We start from the raw sequence: 25745 nt of genomic DNA on the forward strand, positions 1-25745 counted from the left end.
AGTTTGTGCAGTGCATCTGCGGCAGCTGTTGATTCTCCCTCTGCAGAATCCTGCCCCCTCCCAGTGCACAGCTGTTGTTATTGAGAGTGTTCTCCAGTAAGCCTGTGTACAAATCTGAGTCTGTTTCTTGGGTGTTTGACCTATAACAGATTACAAAGGATTTCTGCCTGTTTTTCTTAAAAATTGCGTGATTTCTTCTGTTTAAAATAAGGGTTGTAAACTATTTATTAGAAAGAGAAGTGCCTTAAAAAAATGGGGACTCTTTTCTGTATATGATAACTTAAGGCCAGAAACTAGGAACTTCATTACATTCTAGATTAGGTATTAAGGCAGGTCAAGTGATAAGATGAATAAAAATTCATCCAGCAGAAATAGTGCTTTTAAGCATCTGTATATAACATAAGATTTGCTATTTGTGTATTTCAGTGTAAAGAACTGGCTAAGTCCAAGGCAGAAGTGGCCTGCATCGCAGTGTATGAAACAGACGTATTTGTTGTTGGAACTGAGAGAGGACGTGCTTTTGTCAACACCAGAAAGGATTTTCAGAAAGATTTTGTAAAATACTGTAAGTATTGTATTTTTATCTTTTGTATTTCATAGATAATAAACCTCAGTATTTATGGATAACACATCGTATTTTATTCTAAAGCCGAGTGAGATTTATACCCAAAAAAAGACTTTCTGAAGTCCATGGAGACATTTCAGAATGCTCAAAGTGAATCCCTGACTTGGTAACGTGTAAGGGGAGATACTGAAGAGTTTAAGAAAAATGTTACATGTTTATTGTACAGTGCTCCTTGCTTGACATTACTCTGGATTATTAAAACATGTTAGAGAGAAGGTAGAGAAATGTCAGATTGATTAGTTTCTTATTCAGATAAGCAGGTTGGTGTGTTGGGGGAAAAAAAGGTCTTTCTCTGTGCACTAAATTTGAGTAAGCATGAAGCAGAATTAAACAGGTCTTCCTGACTCCCTCAATGGAATCATCTTATCCTCTGTCCTCAGTGAGTTTTGTGATCCTCCATCAGGAGTTCAGGTAGTGTACTTATTTGATACTGGAACAAATGCAGTAGAGAAATTTACTGTCGGGTGTTAATACCTAGGACCTCTCACAGTATGACAGTTTTCGTATCTGTCTTTAACTTAACACTGTCCATAGGTTTTATGTTAACAGCATTTTCTTAAACACGTCTATCAGCATATAATATATATGTCTTTAAGATCCAAACTTAAATTTCCATTATCAAGGTAGATCCAATTCATGATACAACAAGCAGATAGAGTGAATAAAAATAATTTACTTAATTCATTAACTTCTATTCTCAATTGTATTTTTTTTGTATGCGAATGTTTATAGTGGCTTTATTCATAATCTCCAATAACTATAAACAACCCAAATTATCTTTCAATGGGTATATTTTAAAATAAAGTGATACACTGATACAATGCAATGCTGACAATAAAAAGAACTACTGAGCTATTAATGTGAACAAACGTCAGATATCATACCAAAAAACAGATTATATGTTCTGGAAAACACAAAACTATAAAAACAAAAATTTGATCAGTGGTTACCAGGAGCAGGAACTGACTGTGAAAGAACATGAAGGAACCATGGTGGTGGTGGTGGCACTTCCCGAACTGTATAGATGCCAGAACACAGCACACAAAATCAACTTTACCAGATGTAAATTAGAGCCATGTCTGGGCAGTGGGAGTGGCACCACCAAGCTCCTTCCCTGGAACACTTGACATCTCAGCATCAAGAGCCATCGCTTTGAACTGTCTGTGAGGATCTGTGTTTTATCCCATTTTATGCCTCTGTTAGCAAGATGTGCCATATAATTACTTCACTTTATGCCATTTCGGCTTACGAAAGACTTCAGAGGCATACTCTACTTTCGGATAGCAGGGGAAACCTGTATAATTACAAATGATGGAAACCCAAATATTCATAGAAGGCACTACTATGCAGCAGTGAAGATGGACGCTTCCTATGGAATAATCAAATTCACTGTTATCTGTATAACAGCATCTACTGCACATAAGGTTTCTGGTTGAGAAGGGGAAAGGCAAATAACTGTATTAACTTGCTGCCTGTGCTTTAAGAAACTAGATACATAAGAAACTAATAGTAACGACTATGGAGAGGGGCTGAATTGGACAGAAATGGACGTTAAGTCATGGAAAGGGAGGAAAGTTTGTGGCCCAAAGAGCTCACAGTAGTTTCTTATTCACATACAGTTAGGACTGACTTGTTCAGAGATGACTGGGAGAATGCCGCTACTTTGTATCGGTAGGTGCCTGGTGAAAGCAGAGAAGACAATTAGGATGCTAAGAATGCTGACCCACTGCAGCTGACAGCCCTCCCCTCCAATCCCACGCTCTTAGTAGCGGCTGACATCCCAACCAGTTGGCTAAGTCATACCACACCTCCAGGCAGATTAAAAAAAATAAAAAGACACAAAGGAAATGGACCAGAGTTATTTAATTAGGTTCTTTGTAAGAAGTTTAGAACACTACTTTGTGAGGATAAGTTCCATTGGTAAGAGCAAACACAGAGTGGAGGTAGCCCTGGAGCTGAGGAACAGCTTTGATTCTTCGCAGAATTTGTGAGTCCACAGCTTTCTGATCAACCTTGCGCTGCTCTGTAATTTCGTATTTCTCTCTTTCTGTGTCGAAGATCTCACCTTCCTGGTGCCCGGGCTTACGCAGCTTCTTCTTCTTGAAGTAAGCATCAGTGAGATGTTCTGGGATTTTCACACCATTGATATCAATTTTGGTGGAGGTGGCAATGACAAATTTCTGGTGTGTTCCACACAGAGGAACTCGATTGGGGGACAGAGGCCCGGTCACAGGTAGCAAGCCACTGCCCAGCTGCTTCAGGAAAATGACCCTCTTGCCTCTGTGGCGCCCAGTGAGGATGAGAATGGTCCCAGGAGCGATGCTGGCACGCAGTTTTGTCACGTGCTTACTGAAGGGCTTTTTGCTGTGACTCAACAGCTTTTGAGGCACATCTTCAGTAGGATAATACCTAGGCATTTTGCGAAGTTTAACCACCCGGGTACCACCATTCTTGTCACCACCAGCTGGTTTTGTGACAATAGCAAGAACCTTCACCTTCTTTTTCTTTTCAACCTTGGATTTAGCTGCTGAGTGTTTCCTCTTGTACAAGGTCTTCCTGGAATACATAGCCGATCAGGAATATCTACCAATTCCTCTGACCAGGACAGGGTTTCGGCTGCAGTGGGGCTTCCCCCTCTTAATCAGCTTCCCCTTTTTAACCTTGCCACCAGCATCAGCCTTCTTGGCTTCAGGTTTTTTCTCCTTAGTATCTGGCTTCTCAGCCTTTTCACCCACCATCTTGCAAGATAGGAAAAAGCTCAGTTGTATTTTTTTTAAATAAATTTATTTATTTATTTATTTTATTGGCTGTGTTGGGTCTTTTTTGCTGTGCACGGGCTTTCTTTTTAGTTGTGGTGAGTGGGGGCTACTCTTTGTTGTGGTGCGCAGGCTCCTTATTGCTGTGGCTTCTCTTGTTGCGGAGCATGGGCTCTAGGCGCTTGGGCTTCAGTGGTTGCAGCACATGGGCTCAATAGTTGTGGCTCATGGGCTCTAAAGCGCAGGCTCAGTAGTTGTGGCACATGGGCTTAGTTGCTCTGCAGCATGTGGGATCTTCCTGGACCAGGGCTTGAACCCGTGTCCCCTGCATTGACAGGCAGATTCTTAACCACTGCACCACCTAGGAAACCCTCTCAATTGTATTTTTAAAAAACATCTCCCCTCCACTGTACACTCTGCCCCCACCCCCGCTATAATCTTTTAAGCTTTATGGTAGTAATCTATTTAAGTTTTTTTCCATTATTTCTTACTATTTTGAGAATTTTTAAGACTTTGATTATGTTTGTGTATTTAAATTTATACTAATAATGTTGCTTTGATTATGTGTATATCGGTTGCCATCTGTCCTATGACTACTGTAATCCCACTGGCAGCTGTGTTTACATTCCTGTTCCCTATACTGCCTTGCTAGTGTGGTTCTTCAGTGGTTAGAGCTAAGCATTAGGGGGATTGTCCTCAGTTGCAAATTGTAGTCCCTGCCTATTAGTGTTCATACCTTTTTTAGTTACCAGTGATTTGAAGCCGCAGACAATACTCTTTGGGTGTAATTCTTAAGTACCTAATATTGGTTTCTATTAAATTACTCTGCAGACAAGGATCAATAGCTGTCTTCTGAAACCCAATCAGTAGGTTTATGAGTCAGTTTCAGAAATTCTTGGAAGAGAATTCTAAGCTCTTTTCCAAGGTTTTGAAAAGCACTATTCAATAGAAATAATATAATGTAAATCACTTAGGTAATTTAAAGTTTTCTAATAAAAAATAAGTAGAAACAGGTAGTTCATTTTAGTGGTTATACTTTAACCTGACATCTAAAACATTATCATTCAACATGTAATCAATATAAAAAATTATTAATGGGGTATTTTGCATACTATTTTTTGTACTAAATCTTCAAAATCTAGTGTATATTGTAAACTTAGCACACATCTTAATTTGGACTGGTCACATTGCAAGGGCTCAGTAGCCACAAGTTTCTAGTGGCTATTGTGTTAGACTTTGCAACAAGAATGTTTTTTGTGATGATAATCTTCTCATGTTTAAGTTTGTAGTTACTCTTAAGATATCTTTTCATTTTAAAACTGTTACGTAATTTTTACTTTGTAGAATTGTTAGTTAGGGCTCCCCTTATTTCAGAGATAATCGCAGTTTCTTATTTCCATTCAAGTCATTTATGTCTTTTAGGTGTTTAAAGTTCCACATCCTCTCTTTCCTTTCTGTCAAATCATAAATGTTAGCATTAGGAAAAAATATTCTTAGTAAAAATCAAACATTAAGATAATGGATATGGAGCTTGTATATCATTAATATTTTATAGGTGTTGAAGAAGAAGAAAAGGCTGCAGAGATGCATAAGATGAAATCGACAACCCAGGCGAATCGGATGAGTGTAGATGCTGTAGAGATTGAAACACTCAGAAAAACAGTTGAGGACTATTTCTGCTTTTGCTATGGTAGGTTATACACTTGAATTTTCTAACAGATATGTTATATAGTTGACATTTCTGAAGGGCAAGTTACGTAATTGATTTAACAATAATCTAACGCACTTTCACAGTTGAATGGGTTAATTTCCAAATATTGGGTTAACATTACGAATGACCTTTCTTTTTCCTTTTTCTTTCTTCCTTCCTTCCTTCCTTCATTCCTTCTTTCTTTCTCTTTCTTTCTTTCTTTCTCTTTCTTTCTTCCTTTCTTCCTTTCTTTCTTTCTTTCTTTCTTTCTTTCTTTCTTTCTTTCTTCCTTCCTTCCTTCCTTCCTTCCTTCCTTCCTTCCTTCCTTCCTTCCTTCCTTTCCTTTCCTTTCCTTTCCTTTCCTTTCTTTCTTCCTTTCTTCCTTCCTTCTTTCCTTCTTTCTTTCTCTTTCTTTCTTTCTTTCTCTTTCTTTTTCTTTCTTTCTTTCTTTCTTTCTTTCTTTCTTTCTTTCTTTCTTTCTTTCTTTCTTTCTTTCTTTCTTTCTTCCTTCCTTCCTTCCTTCCTTCCTTCCTTCCTTCCTTCCTTCCTTCCTTCCTTCCTTCCTTCCTTCCTTTCTTTCTTTCTTTCTTCTTTTCTCTCTCTCTCTCTCTCTCCTTCCTTCCTTCTTTCCTTTTTTCCTTCTTCTTTCCTTCTTTCTTTCTTTCGTTCCAGTTTCTTTCTAGTTCCAGTTTGTAAGAACCCAGAAATAAATATAGCTGTTAGAGTTTTGTTTTTGTTTTTTTTATTAAAGAGCAGTTTTAAGGTTCACAGCAAACTTAAGAGGAGGGTACATAGATTTCCCATATACCCCTTGCCCATGCATAGCTTCCCCACCGTCAGCATCCTCACCAGGAGAAACTACAGTGACACCTACATAGTCACCTACAGAGGGCTGTTTATTTTTTTTAATTTTTAATTTTTTTGTTTTTTTTAAGAACTTTTATTGAGATACAGCTAATAGACAATAAACAGCATATATTTAGAGTGTATAATTTGGTACCCCAATCTCCCACTTCTCCCCCCCGCAACCCTCCTCGCTTTCCCCACTTGGTGTCCATGTGTTTGTTCTCTACATCTGTGTCTCTATTTCTGACTTGCATTTCCTCTTTCATAGTTGTTAGCATTTGCCTTATGTATTGAGGTGCTCCTGTATTGGGTGTATATATATTTATAATTGTTATTTCCTCTCTTGGATGGATCCCTTGATTTTTATGTAATGTCCTTTCTTGTCTCTTGTAACATTTTTTATTTTAAAGTCTATTTTATCTGATATGAGTATTGCTACTCCAGCTTTCTTTTGATTTCCATTTGCATGGAATATCTTTTTCCATCCCCTCACTTTCCATCTGTATGTGTCCCTAGGTCTGAAGTGGGTCTCTTGTAGACAGCATATTTACGGGTCCTTTTTTTGTATCCATTCAGCCAGTCTGTGTCTTTTGGTTGGTGCATTTAGTCCATTTACATTCAAGGTAATTATCAATATGTATGTTCCTATTACCGTTTTCTTAATTGTTTTGTTTTTGTTTCTGTAGGTCCTTTTCTTCTCTTATGTTTCCCGCTTAGTGAAGTTCCTTTAGCATTTGTTGTAGGGCTGGTTTGGTGGTGCTGAATGCTCTTAGCTGTTGCTTGTCTGTAAAGCTTTTGATTTCTCCATTGAATCTGAATGAGATCCTTGCTGGGTAGAGTATTGTTGGTTGTAGGTTCTTCCCTTTCATCACTTGAAATATATCGTGCCACTCCCTTCTGGCTTGCAGAGTTTCTGCTGAGAAATCAGCTGTTAACCTTATGGGAGTTCCCGTGTATGTTATTTGTTTTTCCCTTGTTGCTTTTAATAACTTCTCTCTGTCTTTAATTTTTGTCAGCTTGACTACTATATGTCTTGGCGTGTTTCTCCTTGGGTTTATCCTGCCTGGGACTCTGCGCTTCCTGGACTTGGGTAGCTATTTATTTTCTCGGGTCCTTTCTCTCTCTCTTCTCCTTCTGGGACCCCTATAATGCGAATGTTGGTGTGTTTAACATTGTCCCAGAGGTCTCTAAGGCTGTCTTCAGTTCTTTTTGTTCTTTTTTCCTTACTCTTTTCTGCATCAGTGATTTTCACCATTCTGTCTTCCAGGTCACTTATTCGCCCTTCTGCCTCAGTTAATCTGCTCTTGGTTCCTTCTAGTGTATTTTTCATTTCAGTTCTTGTGTTGCATATCTCTGTTTGTTTGCTCTTTAATTCTTCTAGGTCTTTGGTAAACATTTTGATCTTTGCCTCCAGTCTTTTTTCAAAGTCCTGCATCATCTTCACCATCATTTTTCTGAATTCTTTTTCTGGACGGGTGCCTATCTCCTCTTCATTTAGTTGTTTTTCTGGGGTTTTATCCTGTCCCTTCATCTGGTACAAAGTCCTCTGCTTTTTCATTTTCTCTATCTTTCTGTGGCTGTGGTTTTCAGTTCTGCTAGACGAAATACTGCTGATACTGCTTGATACTGCTGTCTGCCCTCTTGTGGAGGAAGCTATCTAGGAGGCTCATGCATGCTTGCTGATGGGAGGGACTGATGGTGGGTCAGGGCTGTTTATTTTTGACATATGTGCTGGTCTTACCAAATCCCTGGAAGAAACCATCTTTTGTTAGTCCATTTATGCAGTAAACAGCTCTTTTAAAAGGAAAGGGGGAGGATACAGGTTACACTGTGAGGTTGTAGGTAAAAAAAGTCAACGGGGGATGGAGTTTCTAGCGTGTGTGGGCTCGCTGTCTGATACATACAGACAGCTGAAAGGATATATTCATTTGTGAATGTAGAGAATGTTTATCTAATAAGTTTTCAATGAGAATATTAGCCAAAAATTGCCTGGTATTTTATTGTCACAGTTGGATTTGTTTGGGTTCCATGTTCTGAGGCTGAATTGTATATGAAAGGATTGTGTTACACCAGGGTGGGGCCATTGTTCCTTTCCTTTTGTGTGGGTTTTATGTAAGTATTTTATATACTTTTCATTTTGGCCTTTTGAATTCGTTTCAGGCTTAGACTTCTGCTAACATGGTAATAGGGCCCTATGGTATATGAAAGTAGTTTTGAAATCAGATATTACAAAAACACGAATGCCAGGGAATTCCCTGGTGGCCTTCTGGTTAGGATTCTGGGCATTCACTCCTGTGGGCTGTGTTCACTCCCTGGTTGGGGAACTGAGATCTTGCAAGCCACGTGGCCAAAAAAACAAAGCAAAAAAACCCCCACAAATGCCATTTATTAAGCCATGATACCCAGGTCTTAGTTTTTCAAGTCTTAACATTTAACAATTATCCTCTTTCTACCTCATCCCTGTCTCTTATCCTCAGGGAAAGCTTTAGGCAAATCAACAGTGGTACCTGTTCCATATGAAAAGATGCTACGAGATCAGTCGGCTGTGGTGGTGCAGGGGCTTCCAGAAGGAGTAGCCTTTAAACACCCTGAAAACTATGACCTTGCAACCCTGAAGTGGATTTTGGAGAACAAAGCAGGGATTTCGTTTATCATTAAGAGGTGAAGTACTTTCTCCCTTGCCCTCAACAGTTTGTTCATATAAAGTTGAATATTCAACTTATGTTAATATGTTTTTAAAATTCTTGTTTACTGTAGAAGCCATTTAAATTTATGCTTTATGATAATTTTGTGTATTTACGTACAGTTTTTTGTTTCGTTTTAATGCAGGCCTTTCCTAGAGCCAAAGAAGCTCCTAGGTAAGTGATTGCTTTGCTGCTTGCATGATAACAGAATGGGTTCCTAAACTTGTTGTGTCAAATTTAATGCATTTTAATGATTTCTTCTTTGTTGTCTTTGCGAATATGATGTAAGACGTTTTGGAGTGGAGTGTTATGATGTTTATCTAACCAGTGAAAAGTCATTGAGCTGAAAAACCAGAGATTTGCTTTTTGTTTTCAGCTCAGCGGCTTGCTTTATGATGTGTTCAAAGTTTTATGTTTGCAGTGTGTAAGGTCGTATCCTGATCTGCCCTTATTTCCCAGAATTATGAGTGACTTAATTTACATAGTGTTCACTGAGCATGCACAGAAATATTGGGCACAAGATTGGGTGAGGAGGGGATATACACCTATGTAGAAGCATTAAAGCTATTTAGTGCTGGTCTTCTAGTGGTGGAGATAAAAACTCGTAAAGTCACCACAAGAAGAGCACACTGAGGAAGCCCAGGAAGATGTTTATGAGGAAGAGGGCATTAAGGTGGGCCCTTAAAGAATGAAGAGGATTTCAATAGGACTTGCTTTTGGGAAGTCCAGACATTCCATTTGAAGGGAAAAGGGATATTTAGAAGACCAGTACCCTTTGGAGCCAGGGTTACAAGTAAATAACCATTGTCATTGGCAACCCCTTAAGCAATGTAAACATGAAAGGACAAAATAATATATAGACACCCAAGTGTATATTGTTTTCTGATAGGTAAGTTATGATGAAAAGATTAATTTTTTAGAAGCTTTGTTGGGGTATAGTTAACATGCCGTAAAGTTCACCCACTTTAAGTGTATAGTGCGTATAGTAGATGGAATGGCTTTGGCAACTTAGTTGACCCTGTTTATTTCTGGACTTCCTATGCAGTGAATCATCTTGTATGTAAATCAGGATAGTTTACTTTGCAATCTGAATGCTTTTTATTTCTTAATTTTGTTACTCTGGCAAGGACGTCCAATACAGTATTGAGTAGAAGTGGCCGTAGCTGACATGGCCTTGTTCTCGGTACTAGGTGGAAGGCATTCAGGCTTTCACCATTATGATGTTAGCTGTTGGTTTGTGTGTATGCCCTCCTTAAGACTGAGAAAGTATAGATGTATTTGTCATGTTTAAATTAAAATTCACTTTTTTTGTGATCAGCAGTTTTTCCGCGGAAGTATTCCTGAGTGTGATAAATAAACTAAGTATCCTTAGTTTGCCATTTCTATTTTATGAGGTCTTTGATTCTAGAAACTTGTTCTGAAACATTGGGGCCTGGTGGTTAAGGAAAGAATATTTCTATGGAGTGTTTTATAATAATGGGTTTTCCTAGTGGGTGGGTTTGTATGACTCAGCTCTTCTGCCATTATAACTTTCAAAGTAATTGAAAAGTTGCAATTGTATTGAGATTGTATTTTCCAGTATAAAAATTTTTAACAGGCTTTTTGAGATATGGTTAACATACAATAAACTACACATATTTAAAGTGTACAGTTTATTAAGTTTTGACACATGAATACTCTGTGAAAACCTTCACTGCAGTCAGGATGATGAAACATCCTTCATCCCCACGCTTCCTTACACCCCTTGGTAATTCCTCTTCTCTTCTCTGCCTCTTCCCCAGGCAATCATTCTTGTTGTCAGCATAGATTTGTTTGCATTCTCTAGATTTTTTTTTAATAGAAATGGAATCTTACAGTATGTGCTCTTGTTTGTTGGCCTGGCTTCTTGTTTTGTGATTTATCCATGTTTCATGTATTGATGTTTATTATTTTTTTTATTGCTGATTAGTGTTCCACTGTACAGATACACTATGATTTGTTTACTCTCACTTGGCCATGAAAATTTGGGTTTCCATTTCTTGGCTATTATAAAGAAGCCACTATGATATTTGAATGCAGGTTTTTATGTGGACATATAGTTTCATGTCTCCTGGGTAGATACCTGAAAGGGAATGGTGAGATCATACAGTAGTTAGTTACATATTTACCTTCTTAAGACACTGACAAGCTGGCTTTCAGTGTGGTTGTTCCAGTTTATGGTCTCACCAGCAGTGTGTGAATCCTAGTTCTACATCTTTGTCAGCATTTGGGTGGTGGCGGGGGGGTGTCAGTCTTTTTTTTCCCTTTTTTATTTTCACAAACATAAAACTCACTATTTTATGTTGTATAATTAGGTGGGTTTTAGGATATTTATAAGACGTGTAACTATCACTCTGTCTCATCACCTCAAGAAGAACGCTGTACCTGTTCGCAGTAACTGTTCTACTCCGGCATCATTTATACATCAGTATTGTCTTATTCAGTAATAGTATGTTGGTGTATTTGTCTCACTGATAAAAATAAGAGCTTTCTCATTAAAAGGACGTTCCTGGAGGGTTGAGGGGATAAAAGCTGTTAGATGATTATCATCCCTAACTATCTTCCTTGTAAGGGAGAATGAAGGACACTGTTTTAAACTAACACAATACTCATTCTCATGACCCAGAGCTGTGAACTCCCTTCTCCCAGTTCATTCTGTATTTAGGACCTTTGGAAATACTTAGTCATACTTCAAGTGTTGGAAAAATCTAAATATAATTTTTTTTGTACATAGGTGGTCGTGTGATGGTAACAGATGCTGAAAGGTCAATGCTATCTCCAGGTGGAAGGTAAAGCATATTTCGTTAGTGCTAATGAACCTCTACACCTCAGCAAGTTTTAGTATTTAGATTATTAAAAAGCCTTGTGTCACACATCTCGAAGTTTAATAGTGCAGTTGAATCCTTTGGAGGTCTTGTGAAAATGCACTTTTTGACTTAGTAGTTTTGAATGGTAATAGTTTCTGGGTAAAGCTGATGTGATTGGTCTGGTGACCACATTGTGAATAGGAAGGCCTTATAATAAGATGTGATTTACTACTCTGTGTTGTTTATTATACTTTTCCCTCCCAAAAGATTGATTGGAATTAAAGTACTAAATTTAGTTGACAGGTCATTTATGCAAGAAATAAATACGTAAATTTTAAAGTGAGTCAGTTTTGCATTGAGCTTGGTCAGGTGGGTGAGATTGTACGCTGAGATCCAGCCCCATGAGAGTCGCCCACACCATGCAGAGCTTCATCAGGGCTTCTTTTCCTTTCAGTTGTGGCCCCATCAAAGTGAAAACTGAACCCACAGAAGAGTCTGGTATGTACTGGTGCTTTTAGAATCAATTATGAAATGTAAGTAAAGAAGCCTTTCCTTAATGTAGAAGGTTGTATTTTGACTCATTACTTAGTAGACAGAATAAATTTATTCCAAAGATGACGTTATTTGTTAATATTACTATATTATGCTAAAACCCCAAAAGATAGTAATTTGTTTGACAAAGTGGTAGCTAGAAAGTCATTGCTAATTACACATTTGTAGACAAAATTTATTAATAGTTTTTTCCAATTACACAGGAATAATAATAATAAATGTCATCTAGTCCTGTAGTGCTTTTTACAAAAATCGATATAATGTTGTCTTGACTCTGCCTTTTCCCATTGCATTCCCCCCCCTTTTTTTTAAACCCTCCAAGGAAACTGTTTTTAACTCTTAAGCTGTTTTTGGTATTTAATTCTTTATTTTTATTTATTTATTTCATTTTATGTATTTACTTTAAAAATTTTTATTAGAGTGTAGTTGATTTACAGTGTTGTGTTAGTTTCAGGTGTACAGGAAAGTGAATCAGTTATGTACATGTAGCCACTCTTTTTTAGATTCTTTCCCCATATAGGCCATTACAGAATACTGCTTAGTAATTCTTTATTTTAAAATAGCTTTCTCATACTGTTATTTCATGTAGTTTTTTGAGGGCGCTATAGCTTTATTGAGCTATAATTTATATGGCGCAGACTTTTCCTGTCTTAATATAAGATTCAGTGATGTTTAGTAAATATGAAGAGTTTTGCAGTGATCACCACAATCAAATTTTAGAACATTTCCATCACCCCAGATAGAAACCTAGTCTCCATTAGCAGTCGCTCTCTGTTCCCATCACGAATCAACCCACTTCCAGGTTTTATAGATTTGTCTTATCTGGACGTTTCACGTAAGTGGAATCGTACAATGTGTGGTGTTTGGCATTTTGCTTCTTTCACTCTTCGTGATGATTTGAGGCACATCTTCTAAAAAGCTGTAGCATATATAAAGAGTTCATACTTGAATGTTATTTCATAGTATGGATATTCTCTCTGTGCACCGTCTGGTGGACATTTGAGTTTTTTCCACTTCTTGGCTGTCTTGAGTAATGCTGTGAACATCATACATGCGTCTGTGTGGACATGTGTTTCCCTTTCCTTTGGGTAGATCCCTAGGAGTGGTTCTGTGCTTAACTTTTAAGCAAGTGGCAAATTGTTTAACTAAGTGCACCATTTTATGTTCATAAACAGCAGTACATAAGGGTTTTGGTTTTTTCATAGCTTGACTGACACTTGTTACTACCTCTTTTTTGTTTATTGCAGTTCTAGTGTTTTCTTTTTTCCTCCCCCACTCCCTCCCTTCCTTTCTTTTGCTTTTAAATAGACATTTTATTTTTAGAGCAGTTTTAGTTTCACAGCAAAATTGGACAGAAAGTATAGAGGATTCCGTGTACTTTCTCCCTGCCGCCCCCCACATGCACAGCCTCCCCTACTATTAACAGCAGCATCAGAGCAGTACATTTGTTACAGTTGCTGAACCACAATCACGCAAAGTCCTTTAATTCACATCAGGGTCAGTCCTGTACATTCTGTGGGTTTTGACAAATGTATTATGCCATGTCTCCACCATTACAGTATTATACACGGTACTTCCACTGCCCTAAAACTCCTCTATGCGCTGCCTCTTCATCTCTCTCTCCCCCTTTAAATGCGTAGCCTTTTCCAGAATGTCATATCGTTGTTTTTTTGTGTTTTTTAAAAAATTTATTTATTTATTTATTGGCTGCGTGGGGTCTTTGTTGCTATGCGAGGGCTTTCTCTAGTTGTAGAGAGCAGAGGCTACTCTTCGTTGTGGCGTGCGGGCTTCAGTAGTTGTGGCACGTGGGCTCAGTAGTTGTAGCTCTCGCGCTCTAGAGCTCAGGCTCAGTAGTTGTGGCGTGTGGGCTTAGTTGCTCTGCAGCATGTGGGATCTTCCTGGCCCAGGGCTCAAAGCTGAGTCCGCTGCATTGGCAGGCAAATTCTTAACCACTGCACCACCAGGGAAGCCCGTACTTGTTGTTTTAATTGCATTTTTCTAATAATTTTGAACACCTTTTAATGTGCTCATTAGCCATTCATATATCATTTCTGATGAAATGTCTTTTAAAATCTTTTGCGCAGTTTCTAATTGGGTTGTCCCTCCTTTCTCCCTCCCTCCCTCTCTTCCTTCCTTGTCATAAGAGTTCTCTATATGTTATGGATACAAGTCTTTTCTCAGAAATAAGGGTTTGCAAATATATTTTTTTTAGTCTGTGGCTTTTCTTAATGGTGTCCTTTGAAGCCTAGAAGTTTTTAATTTTGATTAATCCAGTAGTCCAGGTTTTTCTTTTAACACTTGTGCTTCTGGTGTTAAATCTAGAAAATTTTTGCCCAGCCTGAAGTCATAACGATTTTTATACTTATGCTTTCTTCTTGAATTTTATAGTTTTAACTCTTATGTTTTGGTCTAAGATCCATTTTAATTTTTGTGCATGTTGTGAGATAAGGGTCTAAATTTATCATTTTGCATGTGAATGTCCTGTTGTCCCAGCATCTTTTGTTGAAAAGATATCCTTTCTTGGATTGCCCTGTTAACACATTTGTCAAAAATCAGTTGACCAAGTTTACTTCTGCACGTTCAACTCTATTCCATTAAGCTCTAATGCCTGTTCTTATACCAGTACCATACTGTATTTCATGACGTTTTAAGGTTTGGTTTTATTTGTTGCCTTTTTTTTTTAGAACTTTTATTGAGATATAGTTAACAGACAATAAACTGCATATATTTAGAGTGTACAATTTGGTATTTTTTTTCTTATTAGTAATGTATATATGGCAGTCCCAATCTCCCAATTCATTCCCCCCCAACCCTCCCGGCTTTCCCCACTTGGTGTCCATATGTTTGTTCTCTACATCTGTGTCTCTGTTTCTGCCTTGCAAACCGGTTGATTTGTACCATTTTTCTATATTCCACATATATGTGTTAATATACAATATTTGTTTTTCTCTTTCTGACTCACTTCACTCTGTATGACAGTCTCTAGGTCCATCCATGTCTCTACAAATGTCCCAGTTTCATTGCTTTTTACAGCTGAGTAATATTCCATTGTATATATGTAATGCATCTTTTTTATCCATTCATCTGTTGATGGACATTTAGGTTGCTTCCATGCCCTGGCTATTGGAAATAGTGCTGCAGTGAACAGTGGAGTGCATGTGTCTTTTTGAATTGTGGTGTTCTCTGGGTATATGCCCAGCAGTGGGATTGCTGGGTCATGTGGTAACTCTGTTTTTAGTTTTTCAAGGAATCTCCATACTGTTCTCCATAGTGGCTGTATGAATTTACATTCCCACCAGCAGTGCAAGAGCGTTCCCTTTTCTCCACACCCTCTCCAGCATTTACTGTTTGTAGATTTTCTGATGATGCCCATTCTAACCGGTATGAGGTGATACCTCATTGTAGTTTTGATTTGCATATTTGTTGCCTATTAACATGGAAAAGGAGAACATAGTTATTTTACTACTTGTTTCCAACACTTCTTTCCTTTTCCCCACTTTTATCATAGAGGTAAATTGATTTTTACTGTTCAGCTTCTTTTAGAACTGAGCATTGTCTTGGACATTGTACTTAATCTTTACTTTCTTGCCATGTTCCCTTTCTAGGGCAGAACGTTTTTGCTTGTTTTAAAAACACACGTCTTCCTGACGTGATTGATTTTATTGTAATTTTTGTTATTCTGGTTCTATGATAAGAGTCAGAATGAAAGCAACTTCATTTTTTTAAGGTAATACACAATTTTTAAAGGTCATCATATTATAACAAGGGATATATTTTATAATTAGTCTTGGTGATTGACAAGGAAAAGTGGATTTTTACAGTTTTTTCTTATAAAAGGTAAATATAAACTGTGATGTCTCCTGTTCGACCTCTTGCAGAGGATGGACGCCAATTGGTATTACATTGTGTTGTATCTGAATTTTCACTGTTTCAGGGCCTGTCATTGTGGGACTTTTACTGTACTCTCAGATTAGTTTAGAAATTACCTTATGCAGTTAATTTCAGATTTAAGGTTCATCTAGGAACACAAGGATCATTTTATTAGAGAATCTCTTGGACTTCCCTGGTGAGGAAGTGGGTGAGAATCTGCCTGCCAGTGTGGGGGACACGGGTTCAAGCCCTGGTCTAGGAAGATGCCACATGCCACAGAGCAGCTAAGCCTGTGCATCACAACTAATGAGCCTGCGTTCTAGAGCCCTCGAGCCACAACTGCTGAGCCTGTGTGCCACAACTGTTGAAGCCCTCTCGCACCTAGAGCCCGTGCTCCACAACAAGAGAAGCTGTCTCAATGAGAAGCCTGCACACTGCACTAAAGAGTAGCTCCTGCTCGCTGCAACTAGAGAAAGCCCCCACGCAGTGATGAACACCCAGCACAGCTAAATAAATAAATAAATAAATTTGTTAAAAAAGAAAAAGAAGATCTCTTAATTCACTTTCTTGTTATGGAACTAACTGGAAATAATGTATGCTTCAGGTAGATGATGAGAGGCAGCAGAAGTCCCTAATATGATTGGCTAGAACATCATGCATAATTTTAAACGCCAACCCCGCAAACCACAAGAAGCACTCCTCCTAATACTCTAGCACGTTCTCATGTTTCTTACCAGCGTCCCAGGTGTCCAAACCATTATAAATAAGAGAAGTAAGTAATTAGAAAATGAAGGGTGTCATTAACTTCTGCAGGTGATATGGTTATGTGTACGGAACACCAGAGAGAATCAACTAGAAAACTACTAAAAATAAAATATCCATAATCTATTTTACTTTGAGAAGTGTTAACATATAATAAAAACTTAGATTAAGAGCAAGTGAGAAAAATTTAATAATCCTTTGAAAATTTTCTAAGCAACAAAATTTGACTGAGGAAAAATTCTACAAGTTTTGTGTAGCAAAATCAGCTAAAATGTGTCAAAAGACATGTAAGAAACAGGGAGTGGCTGTTTGTAAGACAGTGACAAAGGGTTGTTTGATTTGACTTACAAAGAGCTAATCTGAGAAATAAAAGACCAAAGATTCGAGAGAAGATGCTCAGTCTAGTTAAAGAAATGGAGATAAAAATCCAAGAAAGAAAAAGCTTTGCACTCAGCAGGTTGGCAGACATTAAGTTTTGCTCATACCCAGTCTCAGTATACTGAGTGGAGAAACAGTTTTAAAAATTCTTGATGTGTGTAATAATTATTGCTATTTTATGGAAGATACTTTGGTAATATCTCTCATTTGGAGATGCACGTGTTCTTTGACCCATTGCTGCTTTGAAAAAAGCAATTAACCTGCAGCTCCGTAAGTGAATCCTGTGTTGTCGTTGAACACAGTGAGGCAATAGGTGTGTATCCAGTGATGCACAGGTATCTATAAGACAGACTACTTGTTAGCTAGAGAAAAGCTAGATGTGATGAAAGAAATGAATAATATTGTAATGCCTTAAACTTTTTATTTAAAAATGTTACATGTTTAAATTATTGCAAGCTAATAAAAAAGCTGCATGTATGTATAATATGAAGACCTTTTTCCTGTACCATTTGGCAGTCAGTTGCCAGTGTGATTCCTCCCCCCCCCCCTTTTTCTTTGGGTGGGGAGGGGAAAGGAAAGATTTATTATGTGCAGCAAGAACACCAGGGATCTCTCCCAAAGCAGTGTCTACCCTATCACTCTTTTAACTACTGCAGTGTGTGATTCCTAGAAGCAAGGATACTGTCTCACATTTCCACAATATACTCATTAAAATAAGGAAGATAAGTTACTCCTAACTAATTCTCAAACTGTTTTCAAGTTTTGGGTTTGTTGATTTGTTTGTTTTCCCATTAATGGCTTCTTCAGCTTTCTCAGGCTTTTCTGGTCTTCTATGACCATGACACTTTCGAAGGTAGTATCTGATATTTCCTCATTATTAGTTTCATGTAATGCATTTTTTGCAAAAAATAGCACAGAAACTGTGGGGGTTTTTTTTTTCCTGTCACATCAGGTGGAAATTGAGTTCTGTTTATCCCTTTACTGAAGGGATTATTTATGTGACCAGGGTTTTCTAGGCTTCTCCACTGTAATTTCTTTGTATTAACTGTATTTCCTTTGTAATAATTATATTCATGGGAGTTTCTCTGAGACTATGGACATATATACCACTCCTCGTCAAACTTCCAATTAAAATTAATTCATTTATACTAGAGTACACTCATATACTTCTATTTTATTCAGTGTATTACAATTCATTTTCATCATTATTTATTTTGATTTGCAAATAGTCCTTGCTTTGGCCATTGGGAGCCACTTCAAGATGTCCCCAGTGTCCTTTCCTTGTGTTGTTTGAAAATATCCCTATCATTTTTTGTTGTTGTTGTTGTTAAGAACTTTTATTGAGATACAGCTAATAGACAATAAACAGCATATATTTAGAGTATAACAATTTGGTATCCCAATCTCCCAATTCATTCCCCCCAACCCTCCCCGCTTCCCCACTTGGTGTCCATGTGTTTGTTCTCTACATCTGTGTCTCTATTTCTGACTTGCATTTCCTCTTTCATAGTTGTTAGCATTTGCCTTATGTATTGAAGTGCTTCTATACTGGGTGCATATATATTTATAATTGTTATCTCCTCTTCTTGGATGGATCCCTTGATCTTTATGTAATGTCCTTTCTTGTCTCTTGTAACATTTTTTATTTTAAAGTCTATTTTATCTGATATGAGTATTGCTACTCCAGCTTTCTTTTGATTTCCATTTGCATGGAATATCTTTTTCCATCCCCTCACTTTCCATCTGTATGTGTCCCTAGGTCTGAAGTGGGTCTCTTGTAGACAGCATATTTACGGGTCCTTTTTTTGTATCCATTCAGCCAGTCTGTGTCTTTTGGTTGGTGCATTTAGTCCATTTACATTCAAGGTAATTATCAATATGTATGTTCCTATTACCGTTTTCTTAATTGTTTTGTTTTTGTTTCTGTAGGTCCTTTTCTTCTCTTATGTTTCCCGCTTAGTGAAGTTCCTTTAGCATTTGTTGTAGGGCTGGTTTGGTGGTGCTGAATGCTCTTAGCTGTTGCTTGTCTGTAAAGCTTTTGATTTCTCCATTGAATCTGAATGAGATCCTTGCTGGGTAGAGTATTGTTGGTTGTAGGTTCTTCCCTTTCATCACTTGAAATATATCGTGCCACTCCCTTCTGGCTTGCAGAGTTTCTGCTGAGAAATCAGCTGTTAACCTTATGGGAGTTCCCGTGTATGTTATTTGTTTTTCCCTTGTTGCTTTTAATAACTTCTCTCTGTCTTTAATTTTTGTCAGCTTGACTACTATATGTCTTGGCGTGTTTCTCCTTGGGTTTATCCTGCCTGGGACTCTCTGCGCTTCCTGGACTTGGGTAGCTATTTATTTTCTCGGGTCCTTTCTCTCTCTCTTCTCCTTCTGGGACCCCTATAATGCGAATGTTGGTGTGTTTAACATTGTCCCAGAGGTCTCTAAGGCTGTCTTCAGTTCTTTTTGTTCTTTTTTCCTTACTCTTTTCTGCATCAGTGATTTTCACCATTCTGTCTTCCAGGTCACTTATTCGCCCTTCTGCCTCAGTTAATCTGCTCTTGGTTCCTTCTAGTGTATTTTTCATTTCAGTTCTTGTGTTGCATATCTCTGTTTGTTTGCTCTTTAATTCTTCTAGGTCTTTGGTAAACATTTTGATCTTTGCCTCCAGTCTTTTTTCAAAGTCCTGCATCATCTTCACCATCATTTTTCTGAATTCTTTTTCTGGACGGGTGCCTATCTCCTCTTCATTTAGTTGTTTTTCTGGGGTTTTATCCTGTCCCTTCATCTGGTACAAAGTCCTCTGCTTTTTCATTTTCTCTATCTTTCTGTGGCTGTGGTTTTCAGTTCTGCTAGACGAAATACTGCTGATACTGCTTGATAACTGCTGTCTGCCCTCTTGTGGAGGAAGCTATCCCCATCATTTTTAAAGAAGTTCTAATTCTTTGCTAAATAATGTTGTAGGGTTCATCTTATTCTTTCCCTAATCCAGCCCTAGAGTTGGCCCTGGTTCCTCATTGTGGAAAGTGTTATTTGCTAAGAAATCATCGTCTAGGTGCTCAGTGTTCTTATTGCAGCTGAGAAGTCATTGTTCTAAGTGGACAATGCTAGGATATCTGTTTATGCTTATTTGTATTTATGTACACATAATTGTGTACATATGTACATCTGTTTACATCTATGTTTTTTCATGCCCATATCTTCACTTCCACTCTTGACAGCCCAAGGTGTTTTTTCTCCCTTTCCTGGAGAATTTTGTTTGTCACAGTTAGAATCATGGCAACCAGATATTCTCAGTATGTTTACGTACTTTGTTTAACCTAGGTCTCATTGTCAACCTCCTTGCCTTGCTGACACTGTGACACTCTTCGTTGGGCTGTCACCACTCATGTCCTCCATTTGCCTTATTCTCCCAGACCTGTCACTCAGTTTCCTCTGCTCCCTCATATAAATAGTTTCATTCTGCCACTCTGCTTTGAGCCATCAAACCTCCCCGAAGCAGCTGCCTAACTTAATGTAATCTAGTGGTATTGGGAATGAATTGTTGGGGTAAGAAGAAGAACTCTGTGTGTATGTGTGTGTGTGAGTGAATGAATGAGAATTTTTATGTATGTTATTTTTAGGGAGGTCTGCAAGAAAGGCAATGTTGAATTCTTTTTGGGAATAAGTATTTGAATCTATTACACTGTTTTACAGAAATTTCCTTCCCCCCCTCCCCATGTCACAGGAAATCTCAATTTCCTGTTTAGTTTAGTTTATTGTGCTGAAATCATCATTTCTCAAATCTTCTCCCCTTTATTTATATAGTCGTCTCCTGAGTAGTTTATATCCAAAAATAAACATGCTATCTTGACAAAAATCATATTTTTTGTTTTTTTTGTCTAAAGTGTAGCTATAATAGTACACATCTCTATCATAGAGGTTTATTTTTTCTGCCACTGTGTCTTTATATTTGTGTGTGTGTGTCTTTGTATTCTTAACTTATCTTGCAGTTTCTTTTAAATATTTCTACTTTATTTTATTTTTTATATTTCTTGGGCATAACACTTGTGGTCCAGTTAGGAGAAAACAGCCATACCAGTTATTTGAGCCATACCAGTTATTTGAATGGAAAAACTTTACAAATGAATTAGTTGTAATAAAAAGGACTACATACTAAGGTGTCATGTAAGTAACAACTCAAGGAATTGGCTGCCACCCCTAAAGCTTTAATTCTGATTTCTAAGGTTGGGATACTATTTGGATGGTACTGGTTTTTGTGGGAAACATGTTGAAACTGGTTCTGGTAGTGTTGCAAAAATTGTAAAGTGGATCCAGTTATTGCACTGGGAAGGGTCTGCTTTCACTAGATTAAACGAGTATACCAAGGAGGGTGTGACCCTGATGGGAACAGGATGCAGCAAGCCAGGGGAAAAGTGCAAGTCCTTTTTCTCTCCTCTAGCCTTGTAGCCTCCCTGCTGTATTCCCTTGTGGCAGAGATTGTCAGGGAGCCGACTGGTTTGCATTCCACACTTGAGCAGAGTCTAAGAGGGCAGGTCTGGAACTTAGATAGCAGCTTAATGACTCGCACAGGCTACGCCTTTGGCTACTCAGCATCCACACACACCTCCACACGTTTAAACCTCCATGTGACAACTAAACAACAATTCCCACTGACGGGATGCAACTTTCCCTTCCTACAGAGGGAACCATTTTCGCCCTCTCCTCACAATGAGGAGATAAAATGTTCCAGTAGTCATTGCACCCATCTCTGGGAGACTAGTTTACTGCCCAGTCATGGGCTATGTTAATTACTCTTCAAATTTACCCTCAACCTCTTTATTCTCTTAGTAAAAGGCTAACCGGGAGAGGAAACCTCCAACAGAATTTTTGTAAAATTATAATGGGAAGGAAAAGAGAGAACAGTTAATATAACCAAATACCTAATATTTAAGGAAACACACATACTCATAACAGGGAAGAAAACATGTAGTGTCCCCATTTCTGCAGCTTGTCAAAAAATTCATACCTTTCTTAATTCATTACCCATTTCATTATCTTTTCTTTGCCTTCAGCCAGAACTCTAGCTGGTAAGGTTCTTTACCTGGTTTAGGTGAACCAGGGAAGCCTTCATTCCCCAGTGTTTGTTTTAATTTACTGTTAACTTTTACTAATGAGCGTGGGAATACTAGACACCCCACAGAATCCCAGGGTTTCCAGACAAGTTCCCTGCCACCACCTGCTGGCAGCAAACCAACCTCCCATTGGTGATTGCAGTCCGTAGAGTAACCTCCTTTGCTTGTTGCTTCAGGGACAAATATCCTTTTGTATATCAAGCTAACTCTCTTTTTGAGGCATTTCTTCAGCTGAAAATATTCTGTACAAACCTTCTAAAGTCACATAGCACCAGCTCAATATTAAGTCCACCATGGGACTGATACGATTATAGTTGATAGCTTAGTCTGAAATGTGTACTTACACCCATCCACTGTTGATTTCTTACACTTGTCTGAGAGTATTATCTACACCTGGCCTGGCAGGTGAGCAAGAGAGTGGGCCCTGCAACCCTTTGGTGAAATCAGCATTTCATTTCTTAAAGCCCCTCTTGTCTAGCCCCTCCTGTCTGACCCCTATACTTTTGAATATATGGGGAATATATTATTAAGAATTCATTAAAGAATTTAAGGATCTTCTTCTTTATTAAAACTTTTAGTTGAAGTATAATATTTGCAAAGTATAAGTATATATATATATATGCTTAATAAATAAAAAGTACACATGCCTGTAACCTAACACTCATTGTGATACAGAACATTAATAACACCCCAAGAAGGTCCTCTCCTTCCCCCCTTTCATTACTCTTCTCCCAAAGTCAGTTACTTGCTTGAGTGTTTTTTAACCTAAGGCTTGTGCATTTTAATTTTTCTTCAGCTTTCTTGGGGGATAATTGACATGACTTGAGGTTTTGTTTTGTTTTTGTTTTTTAAGATGAATTTTATTTTCTTTATTTTGCTGCGTTGGATATTAGTTGCAGCACTCGGGATCTTTTGTTGTGGCACGTGGGCTCAGTAGTTGCGTTGCACGGGCCTAGTTGTGCCATGGCATGTGGGATCTTAGTTCCCCAACCAGTGATCGAACCCATGTCCCCTGCATTGGAAGGTGGTTTCTTAACCACTGGACCACCAGGGAAGTCCCTTACTTGAGTTTTAACAACATAGATTTCTTTTTTCTAATTTTGACCTTCTTCTACATGGAATTATAAAATATGCACTCATTTATATCTGGCCACAAAGGTGTACTTCAAATTATTTTTCCTCATTGTGGGCAAAGTGTTATACTGAAAGGTATGATTTGTTACCCTTGTTAAAAAGGGGATATATTAAGAGGGGGAAAAAAAATCAATGTATCTCATTATTAAAATAGTTAAGAATTATGCCATCTTTTCTCTGGAATAGTGAGTCATTAAAATTTATGTTTACAGGTAATTTTCAGTGACATAAAAATATTTTTAATATTGAGTGAAAATAGAGTGTGACTAATTTTCTCTAATTGCAAAGATAAGAACTTGGAGAACAAATTTAGCATTAAATAATCCCAGAATATTAGTAGTGTGGTTAAAACTTTGTTTAGGTTGTGTTTTAGGTTATTTTTGTCCCCCTGACACCTAGCAAACTTTTGACTTTTGAAAACCTTTAAAATCTGTATGCATTATTATGCATTAACAGGAGGGCAGAAGGAATTTCCCTGTGCTATCTGCATGCCCTGAAGTGTAATTATACAATTTAATTTTTTAAAAATAATTTGTTTTTACAGGCATTTCTCTGGAAATGGCAGCTGTGACAGTAAAGGAAGAATCAGAAGATCCTGATTACTATCAATATAATGTTCAAGGTAACACTGTTTAATACAATTTTTCTTTCCAGAATTTATTGGTGATTAAAATTAAAGTTTGTTAATTTGCCCAGATTCCTTAGATACTGTTTTATTGATTGGTCCTTTGGTCTTTGACTAGCGTGTATACATGTAATTTATCACTGGAATAAAATAGATTTCAAAAGCGGGCACTAAAACTGAGTTTACAGGAGACATATTAAATAATCATTCATATTCTTAAAAGGACAAGCAAAAGTTGTGGTGCAACCTAGAACTCAATTTCAATTTTCAGAGTTATTTGGAAGGCACAAGAGGACTTTTAAACTTTTAATTTCTCTATTTGTGCAACAAAAATAACTTCACATTATCATTATGTTAAAAATCTATGACAATAAGACATTGATAAGTTCAGGTATTTATCATCTTGTTCTGTATCTTTGCTTATTATCAAGAAGGAATTAAAGGTCATAATTTCACAATGCAGTTTGCTTTTATGCATTGATGGGTTTTAGTTTAGAACATCGTCTATAGTTTATGTGAAGTTTGATTTTTATACCTGCATAAAGTACATTAAACATTTAAAGTATAAGCTCTGATTGGTTTTATGTATATACCCCAAAACTATCTTCACTGCAGTCAAGATGATGAAATGTCCTTAACTTTCAAATTGCCTTGAGTCTCTTTATAATTCACAGCCCTCTGCAGCCAACCGCTGATCTGTTTTCTGTCATTTTAGATTACTTCGCGTTTTTAAGAAATTTATATAAATGGAATCATCATAAAGTATATACTGTTTTCTTGGTGTGGGGAGCTGTGACTTCTTAAATTCCACATAATTGTTTTGAAATCCATCCATAGTGTTGCATATATTGATAGCTAATTCCATTCTATTGCTGTGTTATTCCATTGTTTGGCTGTACCACAATTTGTTTATCCCTCTGTCTGTTGATGGACATTTTGGTTGTTTCCAGTTTGGGGCTATTAAAAATAAAGCTGCTATGAACATTTGTTTGGAAATATGCCTTCATGTCTCTTGAGTAGATCCCTAGAACTGAAATAGCTGGGATATATGGTAGGTATTTAAGCTGTTTTCCACTGTGCTTTTACTATTGTACATCTCCATCAGTGGGGACAGTAGTTCTAGTGGCTCCACGTCCCTGTCATCACTTGTACGGTCTGTGTTATTATTTTTAGCCACTTTAGTGGATGTCTTGTGATACCTCTTTTTGGTTTTAGTTTGCATTTGCCTAATAGGTTTAGTTCATTTAAAAAAATGTGGCTTTATCAGTTCTGGAGTGTTGTAAAAGTTATGAATAAGTTTATTCTGTTTGTAGTCATGTGAATATCTGTATACAAATATCTGAATTTCATAATTTTTATCTGTCAGCTTTGACTGTTTTATTGCTTGTGACATTGGTAATCACATGGCTAAAAGGTTGAGATAATTCTGAGGCTTTTTAATTAAAAAGTTAAAACTTTGGAAAATATTTAGCCTTTATAGCAGTTGTTGGTACCTTACTAACATATTTAATAATGTTTAATAAAATCTTTTTAGCACATTATATTTAATTTAAAAAATAAAAAGTCTACCTTTATCTTTGGTATTGCCTTTTTAGCTTTGTTGTTACTAGGCAGGATTATAGAAGCTTTTTTTTCCCCCTTTGAAATGGGGAGTGTGCGTGATTTAAGGTAATACCTGAGTAATAAGAGTGGAAATCAGATGTTTATAGAGGAAAAGATTGCAGAAATGGTAATATTTTAAGTACAGCCTAGTTTTTCATGTAGGGTGAGAGATATAGTTCATGCAGTTTGGGTGCTTTTCTTAATAATTAAGCTTTGGCAATTCTTTGTATATTCTGAATAAAGTCCTTTGTGGTGTGATTTGCAACTAGGTTAATTTGATGATGTCCAAGTAGT

The 25745-nt window shown here is 37.4% G+C and overlaps 1 protein-coding gene and 1 pseudogene across 9 annotated transcripts in view; one reads left to right on the top strand and one right to left on the bottom strand.

Moving 5' to 3' along the window:
• The window catches only part of GTF2I (general transcription factor IIi), a 106045-nt gene that overhangs the window by 26572 nt on the left and 53728 nt on the right, over nucleotides 1–25745 (top strand). For all 9 annotated transcript variants that reach the window (XM_057747315.1, XM_057747320.1, XM_057747316.1 and 6 more), the window contains 7 exons: nucleotides 427–565; nucleotides 4937–5071; nucleotides 8395–8578; nucleotides 8747–8775; nucleotides 11354–11408; nucleotides 11881–11924; nucleotides 23769–23846. In XM_057747315.1, the coding sequence (XP_057603298.1) occupies nucleotides 427–565; nucleotides 4937–5071; nucleotides 8395–8578; nucleotides 8747–8775; nucleotides 11354–11408; nucleotides 11881–11924; nucleotides 23769–23846 (664 nt within the window). The remainder of the gene's footprint in view (nucleotides 1–426; nucleotides 566–4936; nucleotides 5072–8394; nucleotides 8579–8746; nucleotides 8776–11353; nucleotides 11409–11880; nucleotides 11925–23768; nucleotides 23847–25745) is intronic.
• Nucleotides 2477–3376, bottom strand: LOC130859860 (60S ribosomal protein L6-like; annotated as a pseudogene).

This window comes from Hippopotamus amphibius, chromosome 9, assembly GCF_030028045.1.
Source record: "Hippopotamus amphibius kiboko isolate mHipAmp2 chromosome 9, mHipAmp2.hap2, whole genome shotgun sequence".
Classification (NCBI taxonomy): domain Eukaryota; kingdom Metazoa; phylum Chordata; class Mammalia; order Artiodactyla; family Hippopotamidae; genus Hippopotamus; species Hippopotamus amphibius.